This window comes from Phoxinus phoxinus (assembly GCF_949152265.1).
Source record: "Phoxinus phoxinus genome assembly, chromosome: 4".
Taxonomy (NCBI): Eukaryota; Metazoa; Chordata; class Actinopteri; order Cypriniformes; family Leuciscidae; genus Phoxinus; species Phoxinus phoxinus.
In genome coordinates this window covers 2792863-2820479 of record NC_136879.1, presented here as the reverse complement: position 1 = coordinate 2820479, position 27617 = coordinate 2792863, and the positions used below count along the sequence as shown (strand labels likewise).

Here is a 27617-nt window from a genome sequence, read left to right as displayed (position 1 = left end):
TGTGACAGACCCAAATCATCACTACTGCATTGTTGCATTTTCCCAGTTGCCAAATATCGTAATGTAGTGATAACTTTCATTTCTGGCGCTATGGCATTTCTGCGCTATGTCGGAGATGTTAGCACGTCTCTAATAAGATCAGTCACAAACATAATCCCTGCACGATCTAATCTATAGCGTCGCATTAACTCACTGTCATCCATTGTCTGCAACACATTTCTTCTCCTTTGTCTTTCTGCCATTTTCTCCTCTGCTAAAGAAACTCTTAAGCCTCTTAACTCACTGTCATCCATTGTCTGCAACACATTTCTTCTCCTTCGTCTTTCTGCCATTTTCTCCTCTGCTAAAGAAACTCTTAAGCCTCTTAAAAGTCCTCATCCATGCTCCTAACAATTTTGACCTTAAGACCTCTTTTAAGGGTTAAGATTCTTTCTGAATTACTTTTTTCTTTACTAGGAGTTTTCTTTAATTTTAAGAGTAAACGCCCACATTTCTAAGAATTTTCTTAGAATTTCGTCACTAGGAGCTACTCTTTGCGTTAAGATTCTTTATGAATACGGGCCCTGGCCATTAAATCTATTTTTCACCCATCTGAGAGGAATAAATTACTTGCATTTGCCAACCCGACTACTCATTGATGGTGAGGGAAATTTACTCTGAACTAATTTGTCGAGAATGTTCTCATTGCGTCTGTAGGCCGCTATTGGCCTATGATGTTGCAAGTATTTGGTGGATGTGAGAAACTTCTGAAAATTGGATTTAATGGCCTGATTGAGTTCTTTACTGAGACTCGAGAAATGTGTCACCACACTGCAAAAAATGCTTTTCTTACTTAGTATTTTTGTTTTGTTTCCAGTCCAAATATCTAAAAATTATTAATTCAAGAAGCATTTACTAGAGAAGTAAAATGACATAAGAAATTCTATTTTGTTTTAAGATAAAAAGAAAGTAATTTAAGTAATTTTTGCTTAAAACAAGCAAAATTATCTGCCAATGGGGTAAGCAATGTATTGAAGCTTTTGTTATGTAAAAGTTCATAAACATAAATAAACATGTAGAATAACTTTGGGATTCATTTGAATACTTTATCTTGTGCAGGAACTTGAAAATCGCTGTGTTCCCTTTCGAAAGCTACAATCGATGCTGCGCTGCTTAGCGCATTGGGAACGTCTTTAATCGTGACCTGCTGTGAATATAGTGTGTAAACACGTCGATGAAATCGACCGGAAGTAATATAGCCTCGGTCGGTGACGTCAACGGCGCGCACCCGCGACGCGAGGCTATAATTAGATGAGCCGCAGGTGCATCGTCAGGTCTTTTGTCTTCAGAGATCTCTCTGTGTTTGGTGTGCAAGCATTTATCTCCTCTCTATCTACTACAGATCTTTGTTAGGAGTTATTTAGTTTATCACTGACAGTGTGCAGATTTTCTCTTTCTCATCTCTCTACGATCTAAAAAGGAGTTTAGAAAAAGTAAAGGAGAATGAGAAATGTGTCGACGGAGTAAGCGCTGTGTCCCTCCATGTTCTCGTCCTATGTCAGAACTGGATACACAAGCTTACTGCTTTGTTTGTTTGGAAAAGAGCATGCTGCCCTTGCGTTTGAGCATGGTGAATTCGAGCACAGTGGAATGTTCACAGTTAAAGTGCTTCGCGTTCGCTTTGCTTATTTCAAAGGGGTGGCACCCACAATGCGATTGTGGGGCTCGCGTGTCGATCTGGCTGAGAACCGAGAGACGGGTGCGTCCTTTTCGCTTGCTCTCTCTCCAGATCGCGATGTCCTTTTGCCTGACTACCGAAGCGTGCCTCGGCGCTTCTTCGGCTCGGGCAGAGGACATGTTAATCTCGTGAGTTTGCCGCTTACGAGCATTCCTCCCGTGATAATAAAAGGAGAACTGCTCGGGGCGATCGTTCGTGCAGTGGCCAGACTACACTGATCACAACAAAAAGACACTCAAAGATTATAAATAAAGATGTAAATATAATATATATATTTATACATGACGTGTCTTTGTGCCCTCGACGTCGACCAATTCGACTATCGCAGGTGCAAAGGCACACGATTATATGATGCTGTCTCAGATTGGAGAGACGCGCGCGAGCTTTCTCTCCCCTGGGATCGTATTATCACATGCATTTTCAGCGGGTCAGGCTGGTACTGCGCTGTACACTACAGGCATACCAGGCTGATCTTATGAAAGATTTAAATACAGCCTGTCATCCAGACAGTGTCTGATTGATATTTGGCTGTATTTATTGCTGATGAATTGAATGATGATGAGAAAATCAGATATTCAATGCAATATATCAAATGCTTGTAATAATTTATTGTCTGGCTGTTCTTTGGCCACATTTAATTCTGAGGGATTAAATATTGTAAAGCCATCTAAAAAATATATATATTATGATGGACTTTGAGAGTACCGACTCCGAGCACTTCTCTCGTTATGATAAGCGTGTGAGAGGTTACTCGAGTTGGTGACTCGTGCAGTGGCCAGATTACAGCTAGACTGTCCTCCTTGAGGATCTCCATGACGTTAACTCGTGCATGGGGAAAACCTTATTCTTTGTGCCCTTGACGTCAATTTATTAGACTATCATGGGGGCATGTGCATACGATGATGCGCCAGTCCGAAGAGACGCTCGCTGGCTATCTCTTCTCTGTGGCTCATCGTCATTTAAGGAGTCAGCACTCCCCACCAAGCCGTGTATAATGTCATCCACGCTGGTGGGGGTCAGACTGGTGCTGCTCTGCACACTATGGCAGTGTTGCAGACGTACCAGGCTGATCTGATTTAAAAAAAAAAAAAAGAGGGCTCAAAAGCAGAGTGTGGCGAGTTGCGTTCCCCCTCGTAATGACTGGGGACCGGTTTGTCGTGCTCAGCAGCCTCATAATATACCAGAGACAGAAATCCTGAGTTTTTTTGTCCCAGGTCTGTGGGGGTGTGCCCCTCCGGGATAGGGCATGTAAAATACATCAATCAGCTCCTACCTGACACCCTCACGAAACCACTGTTACATCCCTGCCACCTTTGGTGATTCAGGGGGTAGCGGTGTCCAGCGAAATGTTGAAGGTTCTGTTGTTTCCTGTTATCGCCCAGGACACAGAACATTTAACATTCCCCCAATTCGAAGTATTAAATTTGGTACCCTTTAAGAGACTTTGGCAGTGTGAAAGCTACTGCCGAGTATCTCTTTTTGTGTCCTAAAGACAGTAAAAGGAATATGTTGCCCCCCTCGTTTTAACGGTGTGTTCCCACTACCATAAAACAGAAGTAGGCGCATCTGCTGTCACAAGAAAGAAATGGGGGACTGCGTCCGTTTTTAGATCTTTGAGGCTTGAACCGTTCCGTCAGAACGCTCAAGTTCAAGATGCTAACTATCAAGTAGATCGTGTTGCAAATTCAACATCATGATTGGATCTTCACGGTCGATCTTAAAGACGCATATTTTCACATAGAAATATTGCCACAACACAGGAAGTTCCCGAGGTTTGCTTTTGGGGGCGAAGCCTACCAATATCGGGTTCTTCCATTCGACCTAGCCATGTTACATAGACGATTGACTGATACTGGCACAGTCTCAGGAGCTTGCGCTTTCGACATCAATATCGATCCACGCTTCTCTCTATGGGGTTGAGTTGCAACGCTAAGAAGAGCGTTCACTCTCCAACGTGCTTGGGGTTTAAATGGGACTCTGTCACCATCGGGGGCACAACTGTCCCCCGCTTGTCAAGACCATTTTTTAACACCCTAAAGCAACATCTGGCTAGGTCAGGATAGGTCTCATAGCAGCTGCGTCCACAGGGATCCCTCTGGGCCTTTAGCACATGAGACCACTTCATTTGTGGCTCAAATTCCCCAAGGGCAAATAGAGGCAAGAGCACGCATTGGGTGCTTTGTGTCCTTTCTAAAAATCCATGTTTATGGTAAGTCACGCGCTGAATGCTTCGTGTACTTTCTAAAATCCATGTTTATGGTAAGGGTTACGCGCTGTAGCTTCGTTCCCTTTCTACGTGGTTCAGACCCCGGTTCCTCACCTTGGGTCCCACTCTTGGTGCGTCTTCTCGTCGCATAATGCTAATGACAGACGCCTGCCTGTCGGGCTGGGTAGCGGTCTTAAGTGATCGTCCAGCCCAAGGGTTTGGGGAGGCATCATCTTGACTAGCAAATCAATTGCCTCAAGTTGATGAAATATGTATTTCTGGCCCTGAAATACTTTCTCCCTCAGTTGAGAGGCTGTCATCTCCTAGGCTGTCATGTCCTAGTGCTAGAGCAGCAGCCTCTTACTTAAAATCACCAGGGAGGTCTACGCTCACGCAATCTGTACAGAATAGTGAGGCAGATTTTCTCTGGGCCCAGGAAAAGTTCCTGTCACTCAGGGCAGTGTACATTTCCAGGGCATCTGAATGTGGGAGCAAATTTACTGTCCGGACAGAAATTACCAATGGGGGAGTGGAAATTCCACCCAGATGTAGTAAAACAGATCTGGATCAGATTTTATGAAGCGGAGGTGGACCTCTTCGCCGCCCAGCGGACAGCGCAATGTCTCCTCTTCTCTCTGAGTCACCCAGCCCCCTGGGTCTGGATGCGATTGCGCACACATGGCCCAAAATGCGCCTGTATGCGTTTCCCCCAGTGGCTCTGCTCCCAGGAGTTCTAGCCAGAGTTCGCCAGCAAGGGTTCTTGCCTCTTACTGATAGCGCTGCGTTGGCCGAACAGAGTATGGTTCTTGGAGATATTTCTCTCCTCAACGGCTCGCCATGGGCGATTCTGGAGAGGAGGGATCTTCTCAGGCGGAGGGTACGATATTCCATCCCAGGCCCAACCTGTGGAATCTTCATGTTTGGCCCCTGATGGGTACCAACTGAGGGACACTGGGCTTTCGCCTGCCGTTATTGGGACCATTCTAAGTGTTAGGACTCCCTCCACTAGAAAGAGTTATGCCAACAAATGGGGTGTCTTTGAAAGGTGGTGTGTTGTACATAATGCAGATCCGGTCAACTGCCAGATTGCTTCAGTTCTGGATTTCCTGCAGAAAAAATTATCAACAGGTACATGCCCCGCCACTCTCAAGGTTTATGTGGTCGCTCTTTGGCTTGCCACGCCTTGGTTGACGGGGTGCCACTCGGGAGACATCCTCTGCTCGCTCGCTTCAATATTGGGGCCAGATGACTGAGGCCTCCCGTAAGAACCAAAGATCCCTTCGTGGGACTTAGCAATAGTCCTAGAGGGTCTGGTTGAGACCCCCTTTTTAACCTCTAGAGTCAGCGTCTGATAAACTTCTGACCATAAAGATGTTTTTTTCTTATGGCTATAACCTCTCTAAAAAGAATCGGGCACATGCAGGCTCTGTCAATATCGCCACCCTGCTTAGACTTTGCCCCAGGAATGGTGAAAGTGATTTTGCATCCTCATCCTGATTACCTGCCTAAGGTACCATTCTCGGCTATACATCTGGTCAATCTAGAGGCCTTCTGCCTTCCACCGTTCACAACGCTGGAGCAGGAGAGATCTCACAGACTGTGTCCAGTCCGTGCTCTTCAGGCCTACGTCCACCGCACTAGCCAGTGGCGTAAGTCAGAGCAACTATTCGTTTGTTATGGGGGCAGCAACAGAGGTGCTGCCGCCACTAAACAGACCATGTCACATTGGGTCAGGGATGCTATTGCTCTTGCCTATGAGGCGCGCGGCCAAGCTTCGCCAACGGGTCTAAGGGCTCACTCCACCAGAGGGGTCGCCTCCTCTGCTGCCTTGGCAAGAGGTGCCCCCTTGCAGTTTGTTTGTGATGCGGCAGGCTGGTCCTCTCCGCACACATTCATAAGATTTTATAGTTTGGATGTTCATACCACTCCGGGCTCTCACGTCCTTGAGTCGACATCGCAAGCTAATGTCTAGGGCTTTCCTACGTTTCTTGTGAGCACACCTACACAGCCGTAGGGAGTCCAGACACCTTCAAGCACGGCGGCGTGGGTATTCTCGTTCCCAATGCGCTAAGCAGCGCAGCATCGATTGTAGCTTTCGAAAGGGAACTTCTCCGGTTACTTAACTGTAACCTTGTTCCCTGAGAAAGCGGAACGAGATGCTGCGCTACTTTGCCGTGCTGATGATGTCCCAGGACTGCTCTTCAGACAAAATATCCTGACGATGCACCTGCGGCTCATCTAATTATAGCCTCGCGTCGCGGGTGCGCGCCGTTGACGTCACCGACCGAGGCTATATTACTTCCGGTCGATTTCATCGACGTGTTTACACACTATATTCACAGCAGGTCACGATTAAAGACGTTCCCAATGCGCTAAGCAGCGCAGCATCTCGTTCCGCTTTCTCAGGGAACAAGGTTACAGTTAAGTAACCGGAGAAGTTTTTAAGCATTGATAATGATATACTTCTAATATGACATGTTACAAAAAAAAAATTCTGAGGGCTCCTAGGCCAAAATTACACTATAGACCCTAAAGAAACACCATGCAAAATGTGGTGCTTTTATCACCTCGGTAATGGTATCTTCACTACGCCACCGGACTAAGTGGGTTGGTTTGGAGTCCTGTGATCCTCAGGGCCTCAAGGCCATGAAGCAGGAAATGTTGCACCAAATGTCTGCGTTTTTCTATCTTATGCACTATGTTGTGAGCGTGCTGATATACTCTGACGCGTAACTGGTTCTTTGTTTGGCCAACATACTGCTTGTGGCATTTGAGGCAATAGATCAAGTACACGCAGTTACTACAATCCTGTGAAAGAGTACGAGACAACTTAAAGATCTGGCCATTAAATCTATTTTTCACCCATCCGAGAGGAATGAAGTACTTGCATTTGCCAACCCGACTACTCATTGATGGTGAGGGAAATTTACTCTGAACTAATTTGTCGAGAATGTTCTCATTACGTCTGTAGGCCGCTATTGGCCTATGATTTTGCAAGTATTTGGTGGGTGTGAGAAACTTCTGAAAATTGGATTTAATGGCCTGATTGAGTTCTTTACTGAGACTCGAGAAATGTGTCACCAGTGGGATGATTTTATCAGAGTCGTGTCAGCTGCAGGTGGAGGTTTGGGACAGTCGAATGTTTTGAGTGTTTTCCTGAGGAACGTGCGAGAGTAACCACGTTGTCTCAGAGCTGAAAAAAGAGTTTTCGTAGCTGAGAAAAAGGAGGATTGTTCTGTACAAATTCTCTTAAAACGGAGTAGTTGTGATTTAACAATACCACGAAATGTGTGGTTCGGATGGAAACTGTGTTTGTGTTGCAAAGCGTGAGTATCAGTCTCTTTGAAATAAACTCTAAAATCCAACCTTCCAGTGGATGAAAACCTGTGTCCCTTGTATGACACGACATCTAGAAAGTTCACCTCCGTTGGATGAACTGTGAATTTGATGGTTATGGAGGCCTGGTGTGTGTTCAAGTGATCAGTAAAAGTGATGAACTCTTCCATCGAGTGAGACCAGACACCCCAAATATCATCAAGAAACCTGTAGTATGCGAAAGGCTCACCTGAAAAAAGGCAGGAAGAGAAACACATCAGAACAGTCACATGATTTGCACCAGGTTGAATGTCAGTAGTTCCATGGTAGGGAATATGACTCTGGTTTCTTAAATGGATGCATAAATGTTAACTTACAGACAGGGCTTCCAGACACACACTCCGTCCTGTAATGCTTTCTCACTTGTGGGACAGATTCATCTGAAATAAGACCAAACAATTTGTACAGATTGCAAAAAGAAAATTTCAATTGTGTAAATAATGTAGTCTGTAATTGGGTCTTACCATCTTGAAGAATCCGTCATGAACCTCCTTGGGCGTCTACACTGCCTTTTGTGGACACTTGCATCGTCTTCCATCTCAATGCTGGAAATGTCCATCAGCCGCTGACATTTTTCCATGGCTTTGGCGTAGGAATCTATGTTAAGAGAACAACATTTTTGTCAGCCAGTAGCAGAACAAATCAGTATTTCCATACAGAGAAAACTAGTATTTATTTATTTATTTATAAATAGGTCACCTGTACACAGCCAGATTTTCTTGACTGGATATTTGGCCCAGCTTTTGTTGGGCAAATGGCACGTGCTGACTTGGGCCCTCACATTATGCGCAGTCCAGTAGCAGAAGACAGCCTTTTGGAAAAAATTATTTTATTTCAGATCATTTCTTACAATGTGGTGATGAGAACATTTAGAATGGTAAAAGAAATTGTGAAGAAAAAGAAATCTACACAACTGCATACCCCTGTAGATCTGTCCACCCATGAAGATGGCACAACCTCCATAGCACTGTCTGAAAACTCATCAATCGTGAAGTTCTTCATCTGTTAACCCTCTGGGGACCGCAAGCGCGCCGGCACGTTTCGCTCGTTTTTTTTTTACATAGCAGCAAAATAGAAAATTTAAAATACTCCGTCATTTTTGGTCATACAGACTTAAGAAATATGAAAAAATAAGCTGTTAAATGTCTACTTTTTTATGCGTCCACTTACAATCAAAATAAAACATTGTGCTTTTATAAAATAAAGAAAATAGACAGGGTGTGCTTTCTGCCTCTCCGTCTCCGTGAACTTTTTTTCTAGTCCACGTCTCTAAACTTAAACAAAACTCAGCGAATACTATTCACCCAGGCATGAGCAATATATCTTTATAATCATTTAAGTGTGTGCTTTTAAATGATCTAATTCAAGACTAAAACAAATATTCTCTGTTTATGTAATCTATATAAAAAGAGCGAGTTCTCATTTCAGCTCATTATAGCTCTTTGTCTTTTAAAGGCATACTATGTAGAAATTGTACCTTGAAACAACAGCTTCAAAGTAATTTTGGTGGTAAACAAACTCATAGTAGGGCGAATTATCCTTGTAGTAAAGCTTGGGGGGGACGCCGCTGGAAAAAACAGCAATGCAAGTTTGAGAGGAGCGCCCCCGACAAATCTCGCTAGAATCACGACTTGCTTTACGGCAACAACGTCACACACATCAACAACATATGAAGCACCGGCCGCTCTGTAAGCACGAAGACACTTGCGCGCATTTCAGACGTGATAGGCTACTCGACGATGGAAAAAGCAAAGAAAACGTGGTCTGAAGAGACTAGGAAAAGGAAAAGAGAATCTGACCGCGTGAGGAACCGGAGAAGAGTCACTCGGTCAGGCTTTCACTCGAGCTAAAAAGCAGCACTGGATGCAACAGCGATGCTGACCTGTCGATCTTGTTGATGGACTAGTAAATAAATCTCTTATTTATAAACTTGTTTGCGTTGTATGTTGTTGCGCTTGCTTGTAGTGTGTCATTTTTTATGATGCTGTTCATTCATCCATTGACGTTGATTCCTGCGATTTATCATGAGAACAGTTGTCGATATCTCACATAATTATCAGGACATAAATAAGCCTAGAGATTGTAAATAGTGTAAACGAGCACAATTTGCAAACTATTATGATAAATTGCAATAATCATGTCTATGACATCCTAACGGCCAATGTTATGAATGCGACGTACATTTAACTTTATTGATGTCATCTGGCATTTTGTAATGTTTACATTTCAATCAGAAAACACAAATGAAATTATACAGTAGGCCTAGACTATAGGCTATTTACTTGTGATTTAGCTGCAATCATGTAAAAACGTCAAACGCAGTAGGCTACTTTATTATTATAAAGGGCTACTTTATTATTATAAAGTAGTCTAACACTTGACAAACTTATTATTATACTATTACCATCATCAGTAGTTCAGTTGACTATGCAGTATGCAGTAGCTTAATATTTTTTTTTTTTAACAAGGTCTCTTTTATTTTCAAATATAACAAACAAAAGATATACAATTCACTCATGAAATAGTCAAGTCTAGTTCCTGTCCATACAAACAGACAAAACAACTCCCCAGTGCCCCCCACCCACAGATACTGGACCCCCAGCAAATTTCCATGCATCCTGACATATTCAAATATGAGTCTGCAGTTTCATACATATATAATTCAAATATATATAAAGGTAATGTAAATACATAAATGTAAATAAAGGAAAAAGACAGCATCAATAAAAATAAGTCAAAAAAATAAAAATAAAAATAAATAAAAATATGCACACACAATTGGGTTACATAGATAAGTTAGTAGCGGCCATGCCTTCTACAAAGGAAATAAATGGCTGCCAAATGACATAGAATTTTCTAGTGGACCCTCTTACAGTATATCTAATTTTTTCTAAGTGAACATAACTCATGACCTCCCTAATCCATTGGCCATATGTTGGAGGGAGTGCGTCTTTCCATTTAAACAGGATAAGCCTCCTAGCCAACAAAGAGCAGAAGGCCATCATGCTTAGGTGGCACCCAGAAAAGGTGGCATCCACCGGAGCCACACCAAACAATGAAATCAGAGGAGATGGGTGTATTGTTCTTCCACATATACCAGAGAATGCCTCAAAGATGGACTGCCAAAAATTGTGTAGCTTAGGGCACAACCAAAACATGTGCAGCAGCGTGGCAGGAGCCTGCCTGCACCGATCACACGTAGGGTCAATACCCGTCTTAATTCTAGACAGTCTATCCTTAGTCCAATGGAGACGGTGCACTATTTTAAACTGAATCACATTGTGTCTGAGGCATATAGAGGAAGAATAGATTCGCTGTATAATTTTTTGCCATATTTCTTCTGAGATCGTTTCATCTAAGTCTGTTTCCCATTTGATTCTAAGGCTATCAAGACTATTCATGTTATGTGTATTCAGCAATGTATAGATTCTGCCTATTACTTGTTTTATGTTAACCTTACACTTTAAAATCGTTTCAAGCAGAGATTCAGAAGGGCTCGACGGGAAACAGTCAGAGTTAGAAGTCACAAAACCTCTAAGCTGTAGATACCTGAAGAAATGTGATTTATGAAGACCATATTTCTGTTGCAGTTGTAAAAAAGTGGCAAACCTATTTTCAATGTAGAGGTCAGATAAAGTACCTATTCCATTTCTTGCCCAAACATTAAAAGCTTCATCCATTATTGATGGGACAAACATATGATTCTTTATCAATGGTGTAAGAAGTGAAAGGTCAGTGAGATTAAAGGTCCTTCTAAACTGGTTCCAGGTTTTAATTGAATGGATAACAACTGGATTAGTGGTGAAGGCAGAGATGGGCTGTTTGAAAGGTAATTTGGAACATAATAAAGCTGCTGGGGAGCTAGATCCAATGGAAGCCCTCTCTAACACCATCCATTCCGTACTATTGACATCCGCGCAATCATTTCTCAACCAATACAGCAGTGCTCTTATATTAGCAGCCCAATGGTAATACATAAAATTTGGAAGAGCCATACCTCCCATTGCACGAGGCCTCTGTAATATATTTTTATTAATCCTGGGCTGCTTTTTATGCCATATAAAGGATGAAATCTGACTATTTAAATTGGAAAAAAAAGATTTTGTTAGATAGATAGGAAGACATTGAAATAAATATAAAAACTTAGGGAGAATATTCATCTTAATCGTATTGATCCTCCCTCCTAAGGAGAGAGGCAGAAGGTCCCAGCGCTCAAGGTCTTTTTTAAGGTTACTTAAGAGGGGATGATAATTAGCCTTAAAAAGATCCTTGTGGTTACGTGTGACCCATATTCCTAAATATTTTATTTTTTTAGGACTAAATTTAAAAGGGATTGACCCAAGAAATGATCTGTCTACAGAGGAGATAGGCATAAGTTCACTTTTCTGAAGGTTAACTTTATAACCGGATATACTTCCGAACTTTGTGAGTAGACTCGATAATTCAGGAAGACTTGAGAGGGGGTCCGATATGAATAATAACATGTCATCTGCATAAAGTGACACTTTATGCTCCGAACCCGCCCGGTGTATCCCTTTGATGGTGGGGCATTGCTTCAGGGCTAATGCAAGTGGCTCAAGTGCAACGGCAAACAAAAGTGGTGAAAGAGGACATCCCTGCCTCGTTCCCCGCTTCAGCTCAAAGTTGGTTGATAAGTTATTATTGGTGCGTACCGCAGCCACTGGGAGCGTGTATAGGAGTCTGATCCAGGAAATGAATTTAGGGCCGAAATTAAATGTTTCTAAAGTCTTGAAAAGGTAGTCCCACTCCACCCTATCAAATGCTTTTTCAGCGTCGAGTGCCAACATCACCTCGATATTCCCAGGATCTGATGGAGTGGGACAATAAAGGATATTAAAAAGACGCCTAATATTGAAAAAAGAAAAACGATTTTTTATAAATCCTGTCTGGTCAGACGAAATAATAGAGGGGATAATGTTTTCAAGTCGACGTGCCAACATTTTAGCAAGAATCTTTGCATCTGTATTCAGCAATGAAACAGGGCGGTATGAACTGCAATTAAGGGGATTTTTATCCTTTTTAAGTAATAGAGAAATGACTGCTTGACGCATGGTTGGGGGCAGGGAATTGGTGACTAAAGATTCTTCAAATACTAACAATAATAGAGGAGATAACTGGTCAGAAAACTTTTTGAAAAATTCGGTTGAGAAGCCATCTGGCCCTGGAGATTTGCCACTTTGCATGGTACCGATTGCTGACACTATCTCCTTAACTGAGAAATCCCTTTCCAGTTCAGCCGAGAGTTCTACATCAACAGAAGGCATTTTCAGGGATTTAAAAAAGTCCTCTAAGACAGCAGGGTTAGTGGGCCCATCTGAAGTATATAATAGCTGGTAGAATTTCCTGAAACAGGAATTGATTTTCTCATTGTCAGTGTATTTTTGACCACATTCATCACTAATTTCAGAAATGGTTTGATTAGCAGTTCTTTGGCGCAGCTGGTGAGCAAGTGCTCGGCCGGACTTTTCCCCATGTTCATAATGACCATGCCTTGATTTGGAAATAAGGTATTCAGCATGCCGGGTGGACAGGAGATCAAACTCTGTCTGTAATGACAAGCGTTTCTTAATTACATCTGCTGATGGGGAAAAGCTATGTAGCCTGTCTAACTCTAATATCTCATCTGCTAATTTTTTAATACGCTCAGTGTTAGCCCTTCTTTTACTTGCACTGTATGAAATAATTTGACCCCTCAAATACGCCTTTAGCGACTCCCACACAGTAGCTGATGACATCCCTGGGGTTTGATTGATATCGAGAAACAATTTAATTTCAGACGATATGAACTTAGTAAACTCATCCTCTGACAGAAGCAGAGGGTTAAACCGCCATGAGCGATATGCAGATTGTGTATTAGGAATGTCCAATTTCATGATTAAGGGACCATGATCCGAGATGACCATAGCCCCGTAATCACATTCTTTCGTGAGATGCAGAATTCTTTTATCCAGGAAAAAGTAATCAATACGGGAATATGTCTTATGCACCGGGGAAAAGAAAGAGTACGCCCTAGAGGTGGGGTTACGAAACCGCCACACATCCGCTACACCATAGGTCTTCAGGAAAAGCTGAATAGCGTAAGCTGACTTCGTCAGGGATGCCCTCTTAGAAATACTCCTATCTAAAAGAGGAGAAAGTGCACAGTTAATATCGCCGCCAAGTATAAGATGATGTGAAGACAGGTCTGGTAAGCGAGAAAAAAAATTAGTGAAGAATGTAGAGTCATCCCAGTTCGGGGCATAAATACAGGCTAACATAACTGGGAGCGAGTATAATTTCCCTACCACAATGACATATCGCCCTGCAGAATCGGTTTGCACATGAGATGCCGTAAACTGTACATTTTTACTTATCATAATCGCTACACCCCTAGCCTTTGAGCAGAAATTGGATTGATACACCTGGCCAGCCCATCCCCTAACCAGGCGAGAACTATCACAAGAACGTATATGGGTCTCTTGTAAGAATGCAATATCTGCATTGAGCTGTTTTAGGTGTGAGAATACTTTTTTAAATTTCACTGGATGATTAAGTGATTTAACATTCCAGCTTATGAAGTTAACAGGGCAACCATCATAACCTCTTGTATTATTTATATTGGCCATATTGTGTATACAGAGAGGTAAGCACCATATATGAAACCCAAAGACACAAAAACATTAAAAACAAACATAAACAAAAATAAGATAAAAGTCTGGCAGAGCAGCCTCAGTTCGTAGATAGGTCCAGTAATTGCCCACCCCCTATCACCCACCTGAACAAGGTGATCACAACAGCCCTCAGAAAAAAATCCACACATTAAGTGCTTGTGATTGGGAACTATAAAGCTAAGCCCTCGGGCTCCCGTCGAACCTCTAACAAAAAGAAAATAAGGAATAGTAAAGTGTAAAGCAATACAATTCTAGGAACAATGCACAGTAAACTTAAGTTATAATTCTTGGTAGAGAATATATTAATCATGCTAAGTATAAAAAACTATACAGCATTAACTTCCTTAAATACCATTACACCAGGTGTAATGACTCTTTACAAATAGCAAACTATCTATGGCTGACCCAATTAACCCATAATAATAATCAGGAACTGAAACTGAAACTGAAACTGAGTGTCTTTCGTTTTTGCTCGGGATATCTAGTAAGCAAAAGCAGCAAACCAATACTAGTAGTAACACTAAGCTGGACATGAAATAGTATGTTTAGCCTGTGAGCACAATTCAAGCTGGACATCATTACCAATAAGAAACTGGGACAGTATAGAAAATGTAAACATTGTGTTATGAATTTGTACCTGATGACATCTGGCACAGTAATAAAAAACACACGTTCACCATACTCGTTGGTCGCAGAGGTAACGTTATTATGTTCAGTTGAAAAGATCAGTCTCATGTACATTCTGCGGCCTCCGCGGAAGGAAGAATATTCTTCTTGACATAGGTCATAGCTTTGTCCGGGTCAGTGAACTCCCTGTCCTCCCCTCTGTACGTGACCCGAAACCGCGCTGGAAACAAAATCCCGTACCGGACACCCTGTCGGTCGCGAAGCAGCTTCCTCACCTCTGTGAATGCAGCCCGAGCTTTAGCCACAGTTGCCGTATAGTCCGGGAAGATGGTAATTTGTTCCCCGTTGAGCCGGAGCGGACCCCGAGTGCGCGCGCGTTGTAGTATCTGGACACAGTCTTGGTAATAATGAAGCTTAGCAACGATGGCGCGAGGTTTCCCGCCCGGATTCTTCGGCCCTAGGCTCCGGTGCGAGCGGTCGATCAACGGCTCTTTATCCAACTGTAGCACTTCAGTTAGCAACTTTGAAACAGAGGTTGTAGTACTGGAGTCAGGTGTTTCGGGGACTCCGATGATTCTTATATTACATCTCCTCATCCGCCCTTCCATATCCTCACCCTTCGTTTTCAGTTCTGCCATTTCTGCCTTCATCTCACTCACAGTTTTTTGTAAAGTAGCCACTTCATCTGACCATGCTGATAACCCCCCCTCTACCTCCTTGATGCTACCTTTCACCTGGTCGATCTCGGACTTCAGCGCCGCGGTGTTATTTATTATCTCCGTTTTCACCGCCTTCATCTCATTCTTGAGCATTTCGAAGTCGTCAGCGAGAGCATTTTTCAGCTCTGACTTTATCACCGCCGAAATGTCCGCTTTCAGAGAGAGAAGAATCTCTGCTTTCAAGCCTTCAACGTCCATCTCTCCCGAAGCAGGTGAGGACGGGGTCACTTTAGCTGGGCTCTTGGCAGTACTCTGGTCCGAAGAGGTGTTAGGCCTTGCTTTGGAGGATCCAGTATACTTAAATTTCTTCAGCCTCGTGTCCATCAGGGCCCCGCCGTGGATTTGTTCCACTATCCGATGGAGTTTAGAAATATTTTACTGTTTCATGAGAACGATTACACCTTACGTTTTTTGGTTAAAATAGAGGTTTAACGGGAGCTCACGTCAAACACGGCTTACTCCATTGCGGCCAAGCCACGCCCCCCAGTAGCTTAATATTTGTATGAAATCGTGAAACACCTGGGGGCTGTTCCATAAAAGCCGCTTAGAAAAGCGGGGATTAAAGTCCAAAACCCGACTTGAATAAACCTAACAAATAAGTTGGGGCTAAAGCGGTTTCATAAAAGGTAATTCAAGTTCACGCAATCCCACTAATTTGATCCAGGTTTATCTAGTCTAGATAACTGCGTGTGCACGCGTTTCTTAAGCAGCCCTGGAGGTCGATCATAGATCAAATCGATCCACCATCAAACTGCATATATTTTGTGCTGTTTTATGCGTTTGAGACATGGTGTTTGCAAAACTTACATTTCACAGGAATATTCTCCATCTGAAAATCTTAGAAAGTCGTGCAAATAGTTCAATTTTGCTGTAAACTTCACATTGAACGAGCGCTGCTGCGCGCATGCGCGCCAAATAGGAGCGCAATAATTCTGACTATACATTTTGCTTGGAAAATTAATAGGCTATGCGACATTTTATAACACCAGAAATATCTTCTAATTATAATAATTTATCTTTAGGATGTTGGATCAGTTGCAGTGAACTTATATCTCATTAAACTCATATATTTTATACTTATAATAAAACAATTGAACAGAAGTAGGCCTAATTCAGGGAAGAATTTTTTTTTAAGAAACCATCAAATATAATATAATAAAGATACAAAATATAGTTTTGGGTTTAGGACCTAAGCTACTTTAAAAAAGTAAGAAATAAGTAATAAGTAATTAATACTTATTTAATTAGAATGCTGAGAATTACAGCTTTTAAAGCAATCTTTTTTTTTTTTTTTGGAGAAAGCAAGAATGTTTGGTTAGATTTAGTTTATACAGTTCATTATGGAGAGGATAACATGAAATTAAGAGCAAAAGTATACATTTTGAAAAGATATGTGCAACTCTAAAATCAAAGAATATTCCATAAAATAAAGGAATACATATTAGCCTATAACTAAATAACCTTCCCTCCCTTAATTCTAGTTATTTGTTATTTTATTTATTTACTTATTTAATATTTGATATTTAAATAATATTACTTTAATAACTTATTATGAATTATGTGTCATTATAAGAGTTTGATATAAATATGTGAATGTTTGATTTTTTTCCCTTTTTTTTTCATATGTAAAAGTGTCTAACTATGTACTTAATGGTTGTTGTTCTAATTGTTTTTATGTGTTGGTGGGTATTATCACAAAAGAAAAAAGTAGAAGGAAAAATAAGATTTATTGGGTCTTTAAAGGAACTGTCCATTTGTATAATTGTGTCAAATGTATTTGAATTGAAAGACATAATAAAGTACATAAAATATATATATGCTAAAATATTGGTTGTTGGACATTAGATGTGCCTTATTTTGAATTTTAAATCTACAATTTAGTGTATTTTTAGGATAATAACTGTAAAGGGACTATTGTAACGGGGTAAATCAAGTGTAGGTTAATATAGCAATTACTAAGCTCAGATTCATCTTACCAGTTTAAATGTATACTGTGCTTTTGTAATTATTTCTTTTAAATGTTGTGTTTCATATTTTTAAAACTATCTAATTAAATCACAAAACATTCAGCCAGTAAGAAAATAAAACCTGTAAGATATATATATGTATATAAACCCAGACATATATAGCCTATGTTTTTAGGTCTATATTGTCTAATTTATCATTGTAGCCTTATTTAAGTTGATTTTCTTTACTGTATATTTATTTTTGGACTTACAGTGGTTAATAAAGTCAAATAATGGTATGAGAGATTGTCAGTAATTGTGTTCCTATTGGTCAGTGTTAGAGGATCTGTGCAACAACTGAGGCTTAGCCTGACAGTTAGCCTGCCCTGGACCAGGCTAGTTTCCCAGCATAAGTTGCCAGGGTAACTGAGTTTGAACTATTTTAAGTTTGCTTTATGAAACAGAATCAACCGACAATAAGTCTGACTAACCAAAATAAGTCTGGCTTATACTCTAATCTTGGTTTATGGAACAGCCCCCTGGTCAATATCTTCGGAGTCTATCTGTGCCTGCATGCCTGACGCTTCTTACGACAGTGCAAGTATTCCACAGCGACACTAGGGGTCGCTGTTTGACAAAAAAACAAAGCTGCATAGTATGCCTTTAATGTGACCACGCCCACAGAGAGCGCGCGCTATTCAAACGCAAATGATCTGAGGCAATACATACAAACATGCAAACCGGCCACATCAGCTCGATAAAACACACCAAGTTTAATCAGATGAATGTCATCTTGCAAGGCTGTGAGGAATAATTCCTGGGAAACTTACCTCAGAAGTGCTGGTTTCACTTCGAGGAGCAATGGATCCAGTTGAGGATTAGTAGTAAGTTTTTTATTCTTATATGCTTTGTTGTAATCGCGATATGGAATAGTGTCTGTAAACCGCAAAAATACTGTTTAAATATGAATCGCGTTTCTGTGTGTGATGAATGAACGGTATATATGCGCGCTGTTGTGACTAGTTTTAGATAGACTATAAAGTTTTTACTGTAGACATCAAATAAGCTTTTGTTAGCCAGTTTCTGCTCATATGTTAAATATATAGTATGTTTTGTCAAAAATAAACTCATCAACCAAGATGTTATAGTGTTTGTTCCAATGTAACGTTAGGCTATATCAAACTAATGAATCCTTAACTTTGAAATATGTATGATACTTAAAAAAAAGAAAGATTACACTTGAAATATTGTTAAAATTGTAATTGTTGTTGATTTACATCTGAACACTTTTTAATAAAATAGCAAAAAATATATTTACAAGGTAGATGTAAAATAATCTTTATAGGTCAATATAAGCCTTCTCATTATATTATGTATTATTGTTTTTTATTAGTGACACATTTGGCCAGAGGATGTATTCCAAAACTTTCTGAAAATACAGTATGAGAATTAACTGCACAATTACTAGAAATGTTTACCTCGGATATTATACAATTTGCATGTTTAAAAAAAAAGAAAAGTTTCCAAATCTAACTTTGAACCAATTCTGTAGAATGGCCCATATAGCCTATTTGAACAGGATTTGTTTCCAGGTATGACTATGTACTAAAAATGTGCTTTTGACTTTAATTTATATTTGGATTATATATATATATATATATATATATATAATATTTATTTTGTCCTCACATATATATATATTAGGGCTGGGAATCGATTAAAAAAAATTAACTAATTAATTGCACATTTTCTGTAATTAATTGCAATTAATTGCGTTTCCCCCAAGCTTGTAATCATCAATATTTAAACTTAGAATCACCTAATTAAACAACACAGGAAAAAAAAGGAACAGAAAATAGCCCTATATTAAAATATTAAACATCAATATATCAATATATTATTCTTTTTCAATAATCAACATAATCAATTTAACAGGTTATTATTATTATTGTTATTTTAATAATTATCAAAACAAAATATAGTCCTACAAAGCTATTATTACCAGAGCATGTGATCAGAGCAGGGGGCTGTTCCATAAAAGATGCTAAGAAAAGCGGGGATTAAACTCCAAAACCCGACTTGATTAAACCTAACAAATAAGTTGGGGCTAAAGCGGTTTCATAAAAGGTAATTCAAGTTCACGCAAGTAGTTATTATGCGGGGGCTTGTGTCAAAGTGATTAATGGCTTTGACCTTTGACCTTAGGCGGGGGTTTCCCACCCCGCCCCCTTCCGTTATCTGGGATCAAAGGCTAACCTTTGACCTTGGGGGGTTTCCGCTTCCTCCGTTATAGGAGATCAAAGGGTTGACCTCTGCCCTGCTATCAATCCATCATGTAAATAGGACAGTTGGTTTGACCCGGCGACCTGGCTAGCCATCGATCAAGTGATATGTAGTTTGACCTTGTGGCCCTGTCTAATATAGATCATGGTTTGGAGATAAGGTTTTTAATTATTTGTGACGAATGGTTTTGAGATAAGGTGTTTTAATTATTTGTGACGAATGGTTTTGAGATAAGGTCTTTTAATTATTTGTGACGAATGGTTTTGATCGTTTGAAGAATCGGCTATGATTTGGCATAAGCTTTTTTTTTTAATCGGGCTATGTCATAGTTTTGAAGATGGGTTTAATATATGTGTTTTGAAGTTTGTCTCCCAATTATTTGTGATGAATGGTTTTGATCGTTTGAAGAATCTGGTATATCAGTCTGTGCGCCCCTCCCACACTGTAAGTGAGTGTATGTGTTGTACTGTGATGTGAAACTGTAAACGATATCTCTCACACAAAAGTGGAACAACTATTGTTTAAAAAGAATATAAATGCCTATAAAATAAATAATATACATATCTTACAAAATCCTCACACAAAAAGTTGAAATGATTATAAAATAACTTGCCAAAGTTTTAAATGAGATGCTTATAATATAAAATAACTAAAGTTGATAAGCATTCATGCAGATGAAATATAAAATAAACATCTACTGAATCAGTCTAGATAAGAAATAAAATCATCTTACCTTTTTTCTTTAGAGAGAGTTGAACAAGCTGCGAATGGGTTAAAATATTGTTTAGACTGCTTGTTTTTACGGGATATAGTCATTCCTGAAGGCCGTCTCACTGTTTTAAATCATAGGGGAGCGCCTCTCTCTCTGTGTCTGCCTGTCAAAAACATTATAGCAGCCGCGCGCGTCTCTCTGTGTGTGTGTGTGTGTGTTTCAAAACACTAAATGGGGCTGCGCGTGACCGGCCGCTGTGCGCGCCCCTCTTCTGCTCACCATGATCATGAGCAGAAGAGGGGAAAAGAGTTTCTACATTCTATGTATAATATAAATATAAACATCTTATTGATTTTCAGTTTTAAACAAAGAACCCTGTTTCCTTTCTCACAGTCTCTGGCATAATTACCAGCCATATTATCTGTTTAACAGGCTCTCTCGCTAATAAAAATGCCAGCCTAAACATTCTTTAGCTATCTGCTAATTTATTTCCCAATTATAATGGTTTTGGCCGTTTAGGAGTATCGGCACGCGTGTCACCTCTATCTGAAATACTGGTCTGAAAGCCTTTCAAGGGAGAAGAGAGGTCAGGACAGGTCAAGGAAAATAGTGTATTGGATAGACCAATGGCGCCATCTATTGGACACACAACAGTGTTTCTTTCACCATTCCCCGTCAGAATAGTATATAAATGATCCCAACATGTCAAAGACTATCATACAAACCCTTTCCCTCTCTACAATCAGTCTCTCCCCTGGCCAGCGTCCTCATCATGGCAAAACGTAAGTTTTCCTCTCTATATTCATAATAATAATAATGGTTTTAAAAATGGTGTTCCCTCATCTTCATTATGCAATAGTGCTGAACAATATTAGTGTAATATGATTGGTTTTTACATCAATGTTTTCAGGAGTCATTATGTCTCAACTGCCCTGTTTCATGTACTGTACTGACTTAATTAAAAAGTTGCTATAATCCATTATGCTCTGTTTATCTGCAGAGGGTTTTTTTATCATAAACTATGATTTTTAAAAATCTGCTCTGCTATTTTAAACATTCATTGAACTACGATGTTTTATCTGATATATTCATACGTTGCTATATCAATATGATTTTGAAACTTATATGTTCAGAAAAACGATAATACTGCGTTCTTACAAGGGGACTTTTATTATGAAAAATTTTTAGACCTTAGGAAATGGCCGCCGGATGCTTAGCATGCTATGCTACGATTCTGTTTGCTATCTGTCTGAATTAAATCGCCCCTCCATATACCTTTATTAAGACAGCGCACTGTTTCTGTTAGCGCTCCGGTTATTAATCATGGTCTAGCTTAGCAGAGCTTGTGCTAATACATGCGGTTTAGCTTAGCAGCGCGTGCTACGTTGCTAACTGTTCTTAAATATGTTTGACATCGTTTATCAAAACCAAATTTGATACGTATCTTTGTCATAACCCCGATCGATCTGTTTCGATATATTGATAGAGTATTTTAACCCATAAAATCGTGTTTTAACCGTTGTCTTAAAACACTATGAAAACCATGTTATTGATTCTGAGTTCGACCAGCTCTCCGGCGCCACCTGCTGCCCCGGAGTTAAAACTACATCCTGTTATGGTGAAATTGCGCCCCCCAACGGTTTTGGGGTGATATAACCGGCTGCTATGATGAAATTGCGCCCCCTATCGTCTTGGGGGTGATATTACATTATTATTATTATTATTATTATTATTATAATTTTTTTTTCTTTTTCATACATATAAAAGACTCACAACTGTTACCATTCATAATAGGATTTTTTTATCCCGACAGGTCCTACCATTGAAAGTCTGCCCTGGGATGTCTTAGACACGTGTGAGTAGGCTACTGATCTTTTTCTATTCTTTTATAAATGATTAAAATGAACCTTTTTTAATTCTCTTGTTTAATTACTCTCTTTTATTTTATTTTATTCACATTAGCTAGTCTGCTGACGGACGGAGATCGCGCCGCTGATGGTAAAACAAGCCCTAACACCGACGTAGTGTTTTTTTTTTTTCTTCTTAACGCTTATGAGAAATTAAATTTATTTATTTATTTATTTTAGATTTTATTCATTTTGTCACACAACCGGGATTCACGGCGGTGGTCGATTTGACTAAAGACGACGACGGTGATGACGAACACCCCACCCTGCTCGTAACAGATAGACGAGGCGTGTCAGACCCGACACCGACTCAAACTGAGGATCAAAAACTCCCTACCGGTTCGGCTTTAGACCAGACCCCCGGACCAAGCGGGGAGCCGTCGAGAAAGAAGAGTAGAAAAACAAATCACTCTACCTCCCTCGAGAGTCCTGAGAGAAAAATAGCTCGTGTCACACCTGCGATCAGTTCTGATAGGAAAACTCTTTGCCCCGTGCCACCGAACAGTCCGACAACCAGTCTTGACAGCGTATTTCTGTATGGTGAGACAAACTCAATTATTTTTTATTTAAACTCAAATTGAGTTATACCATTAATATACTTTTTATATTTCTACACACAGCAGCGGGTTCGGATAGAAGCCATGACGACGACGTGACTACCTGGGACACGCCTCAACACGCCGCTTGGGAACAGAGTTCTTGGACGAACGAGGTGACAACCACCACCACCCGCGCCGGGCAGACCCCATATCCTTTTCCCTCACCTCCGGAAGACGACGACGAAGAAGAAGAAGAAATCGATGTTGAAGAATTACCAGCTGTGTCACAACCGGTTGATGAATCACTCAATGATGTTGGTCTAATGCATAGGGTCCTAAATTCAATAGAGACATTAGCTCAACAGTTTCGTGACTCGCAAGCTAGCACTGACGCGAAATTAGAGACGTTAGCTCAAGAGTTTAGTGACTTGCAAACTACCATTGACGCGAAATATATAGAACTTCGCGATGTCCAGGATAATCAGATCACTCAGTTTCGTGACGCACACATTGATACCCGTAGCAGACTAGAAGCACTCCTTGGGGGGTTTCGCGCCGCACAACTTGAGACCCATAGCAGATTCGATGTTCAGGACCGATTTAATCAGAACGTGTTCAATGAAATATTCAGACGCATTCATACTTTGAAATCAAGCGTGGATCAGGGTTTTGAAAGAAGCGATCGCTTGTTAACCGAATTCCAAAGCGAATTAATGCTGATGTTCCACCATCTGATTCTCACCATTATAGACGAGATTAATATAGATTGAATATAGATCTATTTCATTAAACTTTTATGGTTCTAGTCATTTTTCTTTAACCATCATGTATTGATTTTTTATACTCCATTCATGTATTGATTTTTTATACTCCACGCATGCTTTGATGTTTCTTCATCATGTATTGATTTTTATACTCTATGACATTGTAATATTCCATGTATGCTTTTTGATATATGCTTTGATTTCATATACTCTTATATTCCATGTTATCATCTTTTTGATCTGAAACTTTAAAAATGGATGGTTCCAAATGCTTTTATACACACGGTTGTCAATCAGATCAATGCTCCACAGAACTGACACCGGACGAGATTGAATTGCTGAGTCTACTACCCGACGAGCTTGTAACGCTTCCAGATGATTTAGAACAGTATTTTTTTAATCTAGAATATTCACAACCCGATCCTAATTTGGATCTTTTTGAATTAGCCGTTAATCAGTACGACCCCGTTGTACAATACGGCGGTGTTTTAAATAGCCATTCCCCAGACCATCCTCCCGGTAATGACGATAATACTTCACCACCATCGACCAGCAACGCGCCAGTCCCATCAGGTAATGCTAACGCTTTACGCGAGACTGAGCCTCCTACAGAGGCTCAATTGAATCGTCCGGACATTGATGCGCTGATTCGCGACGGTGGGTTCGTTAACGGATATCACGTTTTACCACGACCTCATTTCAATAGTGTGTCGTTGAGAAGGACCATGAATCTGAGAGAGATCAACTCTACAGATTTGGCGTCTTATCACACACGCTTACACGATATGCTGAGCGAGATTGTCACCTTTGCTAGAGATATAGGCGGCCACGCTCCTGTGATCAATATAACCTTGTCAGCCCCCACTCTACAAACACCCATCAGCGGGGTTTTAACCCCCGCCGGTAATTACGAAATCGATTCGCTTTACGACCAAATTGAACGTGTTTTACAGAGCAACGAGCAGTTATTATCCGATGACACGATTCACCTGGATGCATCTTTAGCGCTGAACCGCTACGGGGGAGGGCGTCCTCGTCGTAAACTCACAGATCTGGCCGTTGATCAGGTAATCAAAAGAAAAAAGACGAGTTTATTTTGCCCCGCAAATATTTCAAATAATTTGTGTTTCTCTATTTGTCTTGCGCGTTTTCTTTACCCTCAATTACCCGAGAGTGAGCTAGAAAAACTGGCTGCCGCTATCCAAAACAGCGCCGGCTTTTCAATCCAACATCCAATCGCTCTTAGCGACATAGCCTCGTTTGAACGCGCTCTAGGCATTAAAATCGTCGTATTTCACAGATCTAATGCGATGATCTTACAAACGTACAAAAATAGCGATGAACCCCATCCAAAAACGGTATGTCTGTACCTTCATGAAAACGCGCATTATTTTCTGATAATGAGTCTGACGGGGTTCTTGGGTTCGGACTACGTGTGCGAATTTTGCTATAAGGGGTACTCAAAGCGCAGAAATCATCAATGTAAGCACGCCTGCAATGTCTGTTTCGACGCTGATTGTCACAGGTTCCCTAAAAGAATCATACATTGCCCCGACTGTTTGCGTTACTGTAAATCGAGCTATTGCTTCGAAATGCATAAAAAAACAGGTCCTGGTCAGGAATACCCGTTTTGCGATCTTATTAAATTTTGCAAACTATGTAACAGACGTTACGACGTAAAACCGGGTGACAAGAAAACCCCACACATCTGCGCCCCAGACAAATGCGTGCATTGTCGCGAACTTCTCCACGATGACGGCGAGCATCAATGTTTCATACAGCCCCTAGCGCCTAAAGAAATGTGCGAGAAATACATTTTCTACGATTTTGAAACGCGTTACCAAAACGGCAGGCACGTGGCCAATTTTGTTTGCGCAATCACGTTCAAAGGGGAGAAGTTTACGGCGGAGGGTACCGACTGCATAGCTAAGCTAATCAGCCGCTTCAGACAACCGCGGTATAAAGGCTACTGCTTTATAGCGCACTTTTCTTCACGGTTTGATTCCTTCTTGCTTCTTGAGCACTTTTGCAAAGCCGGGATTGCGATCGAGGTCATAATGCAGGGATGTAAATTAATCCACATGTATGACGCTCCGTTTGCACAGCGCTATATCGATAGCTACTCATTTTTTCCATTCGCTCTCGCCAAAATGCCCGCGGCCTTAGACTTGGATACGTCTGGAAAAGGGTACTTTCCGCATCTCTTCAATTCGTTGGAAAATGAGAAATATTTTGGCCCGTACCCCGACAAAACATTCTACGGGTACGATAACATGAGCGCTAAAGCCCAACAAGACTTTGATCTTTGGTACAGCACGGTTCAGGGTAAGTGGTTTGACTTCAGGAAAGAACTCTACGCGTACGGGGTTAACGACGTGGTCTTATTACGAGAAGGATGCATGAAATTCCGACAATCATTCATCGAATGCACGCAATTAGATCCTTTCGGGTTCACGACGCTCGCTAGCTGTTCAATGGGGATCTTCAAAACACATTATCTCGACAGAAACACGATCGCACTGACCCATAACAAGGCCTATGTGCAACAGAGCAAAACTTACTCAAATGGTTCGATCGAATGGCTCGAGTATGTAAAAAAGACTCGAAACGTGGACCTTCACCATGCGTTAAATCACGGTGAAGTTTCGATCGGCAAGTACTTTCTAGATGGTTTCTACGTGCAAAATGGTGTCCAGCACGGTTTAGAATACAATGGTTGTTTCTTCCATGGACACTGCTGTCGCTTCGAACCTCATCAGACACATCCCTTGTCGGGAGTGTCCTATGGGGTCCTCAGGAGACAGTTTGACGATAAGGTTGAAATTCTGCAGAACGCGTACGGTTTGCAAATCGAGGTTCTTTGGGAATGCAAATGGAACAACATGAAAAAGACCGATCCCTCTATGATAGAATTTATGTCCGATTATTCTGCCCCAGAGAGACTGAAACCCCGATTGGCTTTGTACGGAGGGAGAACAAACGCCTATAAACTCTATCACAAAGTTTGCGAAGGTGAGAATATACGCTATCTCGATTTCACCAGTCTCTACCCCTTTTGTCAGGCTAGGAAAAGCTATCCGATCGAACATCCAGAAATCATTTTCAAAGATTTTGAACCGATTGAAAATTATTACGGGCTTATCAAAGCGACGGTCTACCCTCCGCGCAAATTACTGCACCCGGTTCTCCCGTACAGATGCGAAGGCAAACTTATGTTTCCTCTATGCAGGTCTTGCTGTCACGAGCAAAACCAGACCGCGAGCTGTACCCACACGGACGAGCAAAGAGCGCTTTCAGGCTGTTGGGTCAGTATAGAGCTTTTAAAAGCCATCGAGAAAGGTTATGTGGTGGCCAAGATAGACGAGGTTTGGCATTTTCCGCAACGATCAGACACGTTGTTTGCCGGTTACGTCAAAACGTTTTTGCGGTTGAAACAGCAAGCGTCCGGGTACCCTTCCAACGTCGTCACGGCCGCCGAGAAAGAGACTTACATTCGCGATTACTTTGAAAAAGAGGGGATTCAACTCGATCCCGAAAAGATCAAATACAACGCCGCACAAAGGGCGATCACAAAATTAGCTATGAACTCGCTTTGGGGAAGATTCTGTCTTCGCGAACGGCTTCCTCAAACGACTCTCGTGAACGACCCCGAAGAATTCACCAGAATCGTTTTTGGCAATACCGACACGCTGTCCTATTTCACATTCGTCTCAGACCAAGTGGCTCTCGTTCAGCATAAACCCAACGACGACGACGTTTGTAAGACGCGCGACGTTAACGTGTTTATAGGAGCGTTTACAACGGCGCACGCCCGACTGGAATTGTACGAATTGATGGACAAACTCGGCGATCGACTGCTATACTCGGACACAGACAGCGTCGTATTCGTGTCTAGCGGCACGCAGTGGGAGCCCCCTCTCGGGTCTCATCTGGGGGAGCTGACGAGCGAAATAGACGACGGGGACTTTATTACGGAATTTTGTTCTAGCGGACCAAAATCGTACGGTTTTCGGACGGCCAAAGGTAAAGTGTGTATGAAAGCCAAGGGAATAACGCTGAATGCAAAAAATTCCGAAGCTATCTGTCTCGAATCCCTGATTGGTCTGGTTGACAGCTATGTGACGTCGCATGATAGAGACAAATACATCCTG

The 27617-nt window shown here is 41.1% G+C and overlaps 2 protein-coding genes across 2 annotated transcripts in view; both read left to right on the top strand.

Annotated features, from left to right (window-relative positions):
* Positions 1-7100, top strand: part of LOC306996817 (uncharacterized protein) — a gene marked incomplete at its 3' end in the record, with an annotated part of 29956 nt that extends 22856 nt beyond the window's left edge. The window contains exons 10-13 of the mRNA XM_079609719.1: positions 1542-1738; positions 4652-4800; positions 5434-5572; positions 6895-7100. Of these exons, the coding sequence (XP_079465845.1) occupies positions 1542-1738; positions 4652-4800; positions 5434-5572; positions 6895-7100 (691 nt within the window). The remainder of the gene's footprint in view (positions 1-1541; positions 1739-4651; positions 4801-5433; positions 5573-6894) is intronic.
* Positions 7101-21028: 13928 nt separating this feature from the next.
* LOC306996867 (uncharacterized protein) lies at positions 21029-23513 on the top strand (the record flags this gene model as incomplete). Its single annotated transcript, XM_079609770.1, has 3 exons — positions 21029-21038; positions 22344-22703; positions 22784-23513. 3 exons carry the CDS (start codon positions 21029-21031, stop codon positions 23470-23472), a joined length of 1059 nt encoding a protein of 352 aa, XP_079465896.1. The 3' UTR covers positions 23473-23513.
* Positions 23514-27617: the final 4104 nt, after the last annotated feature.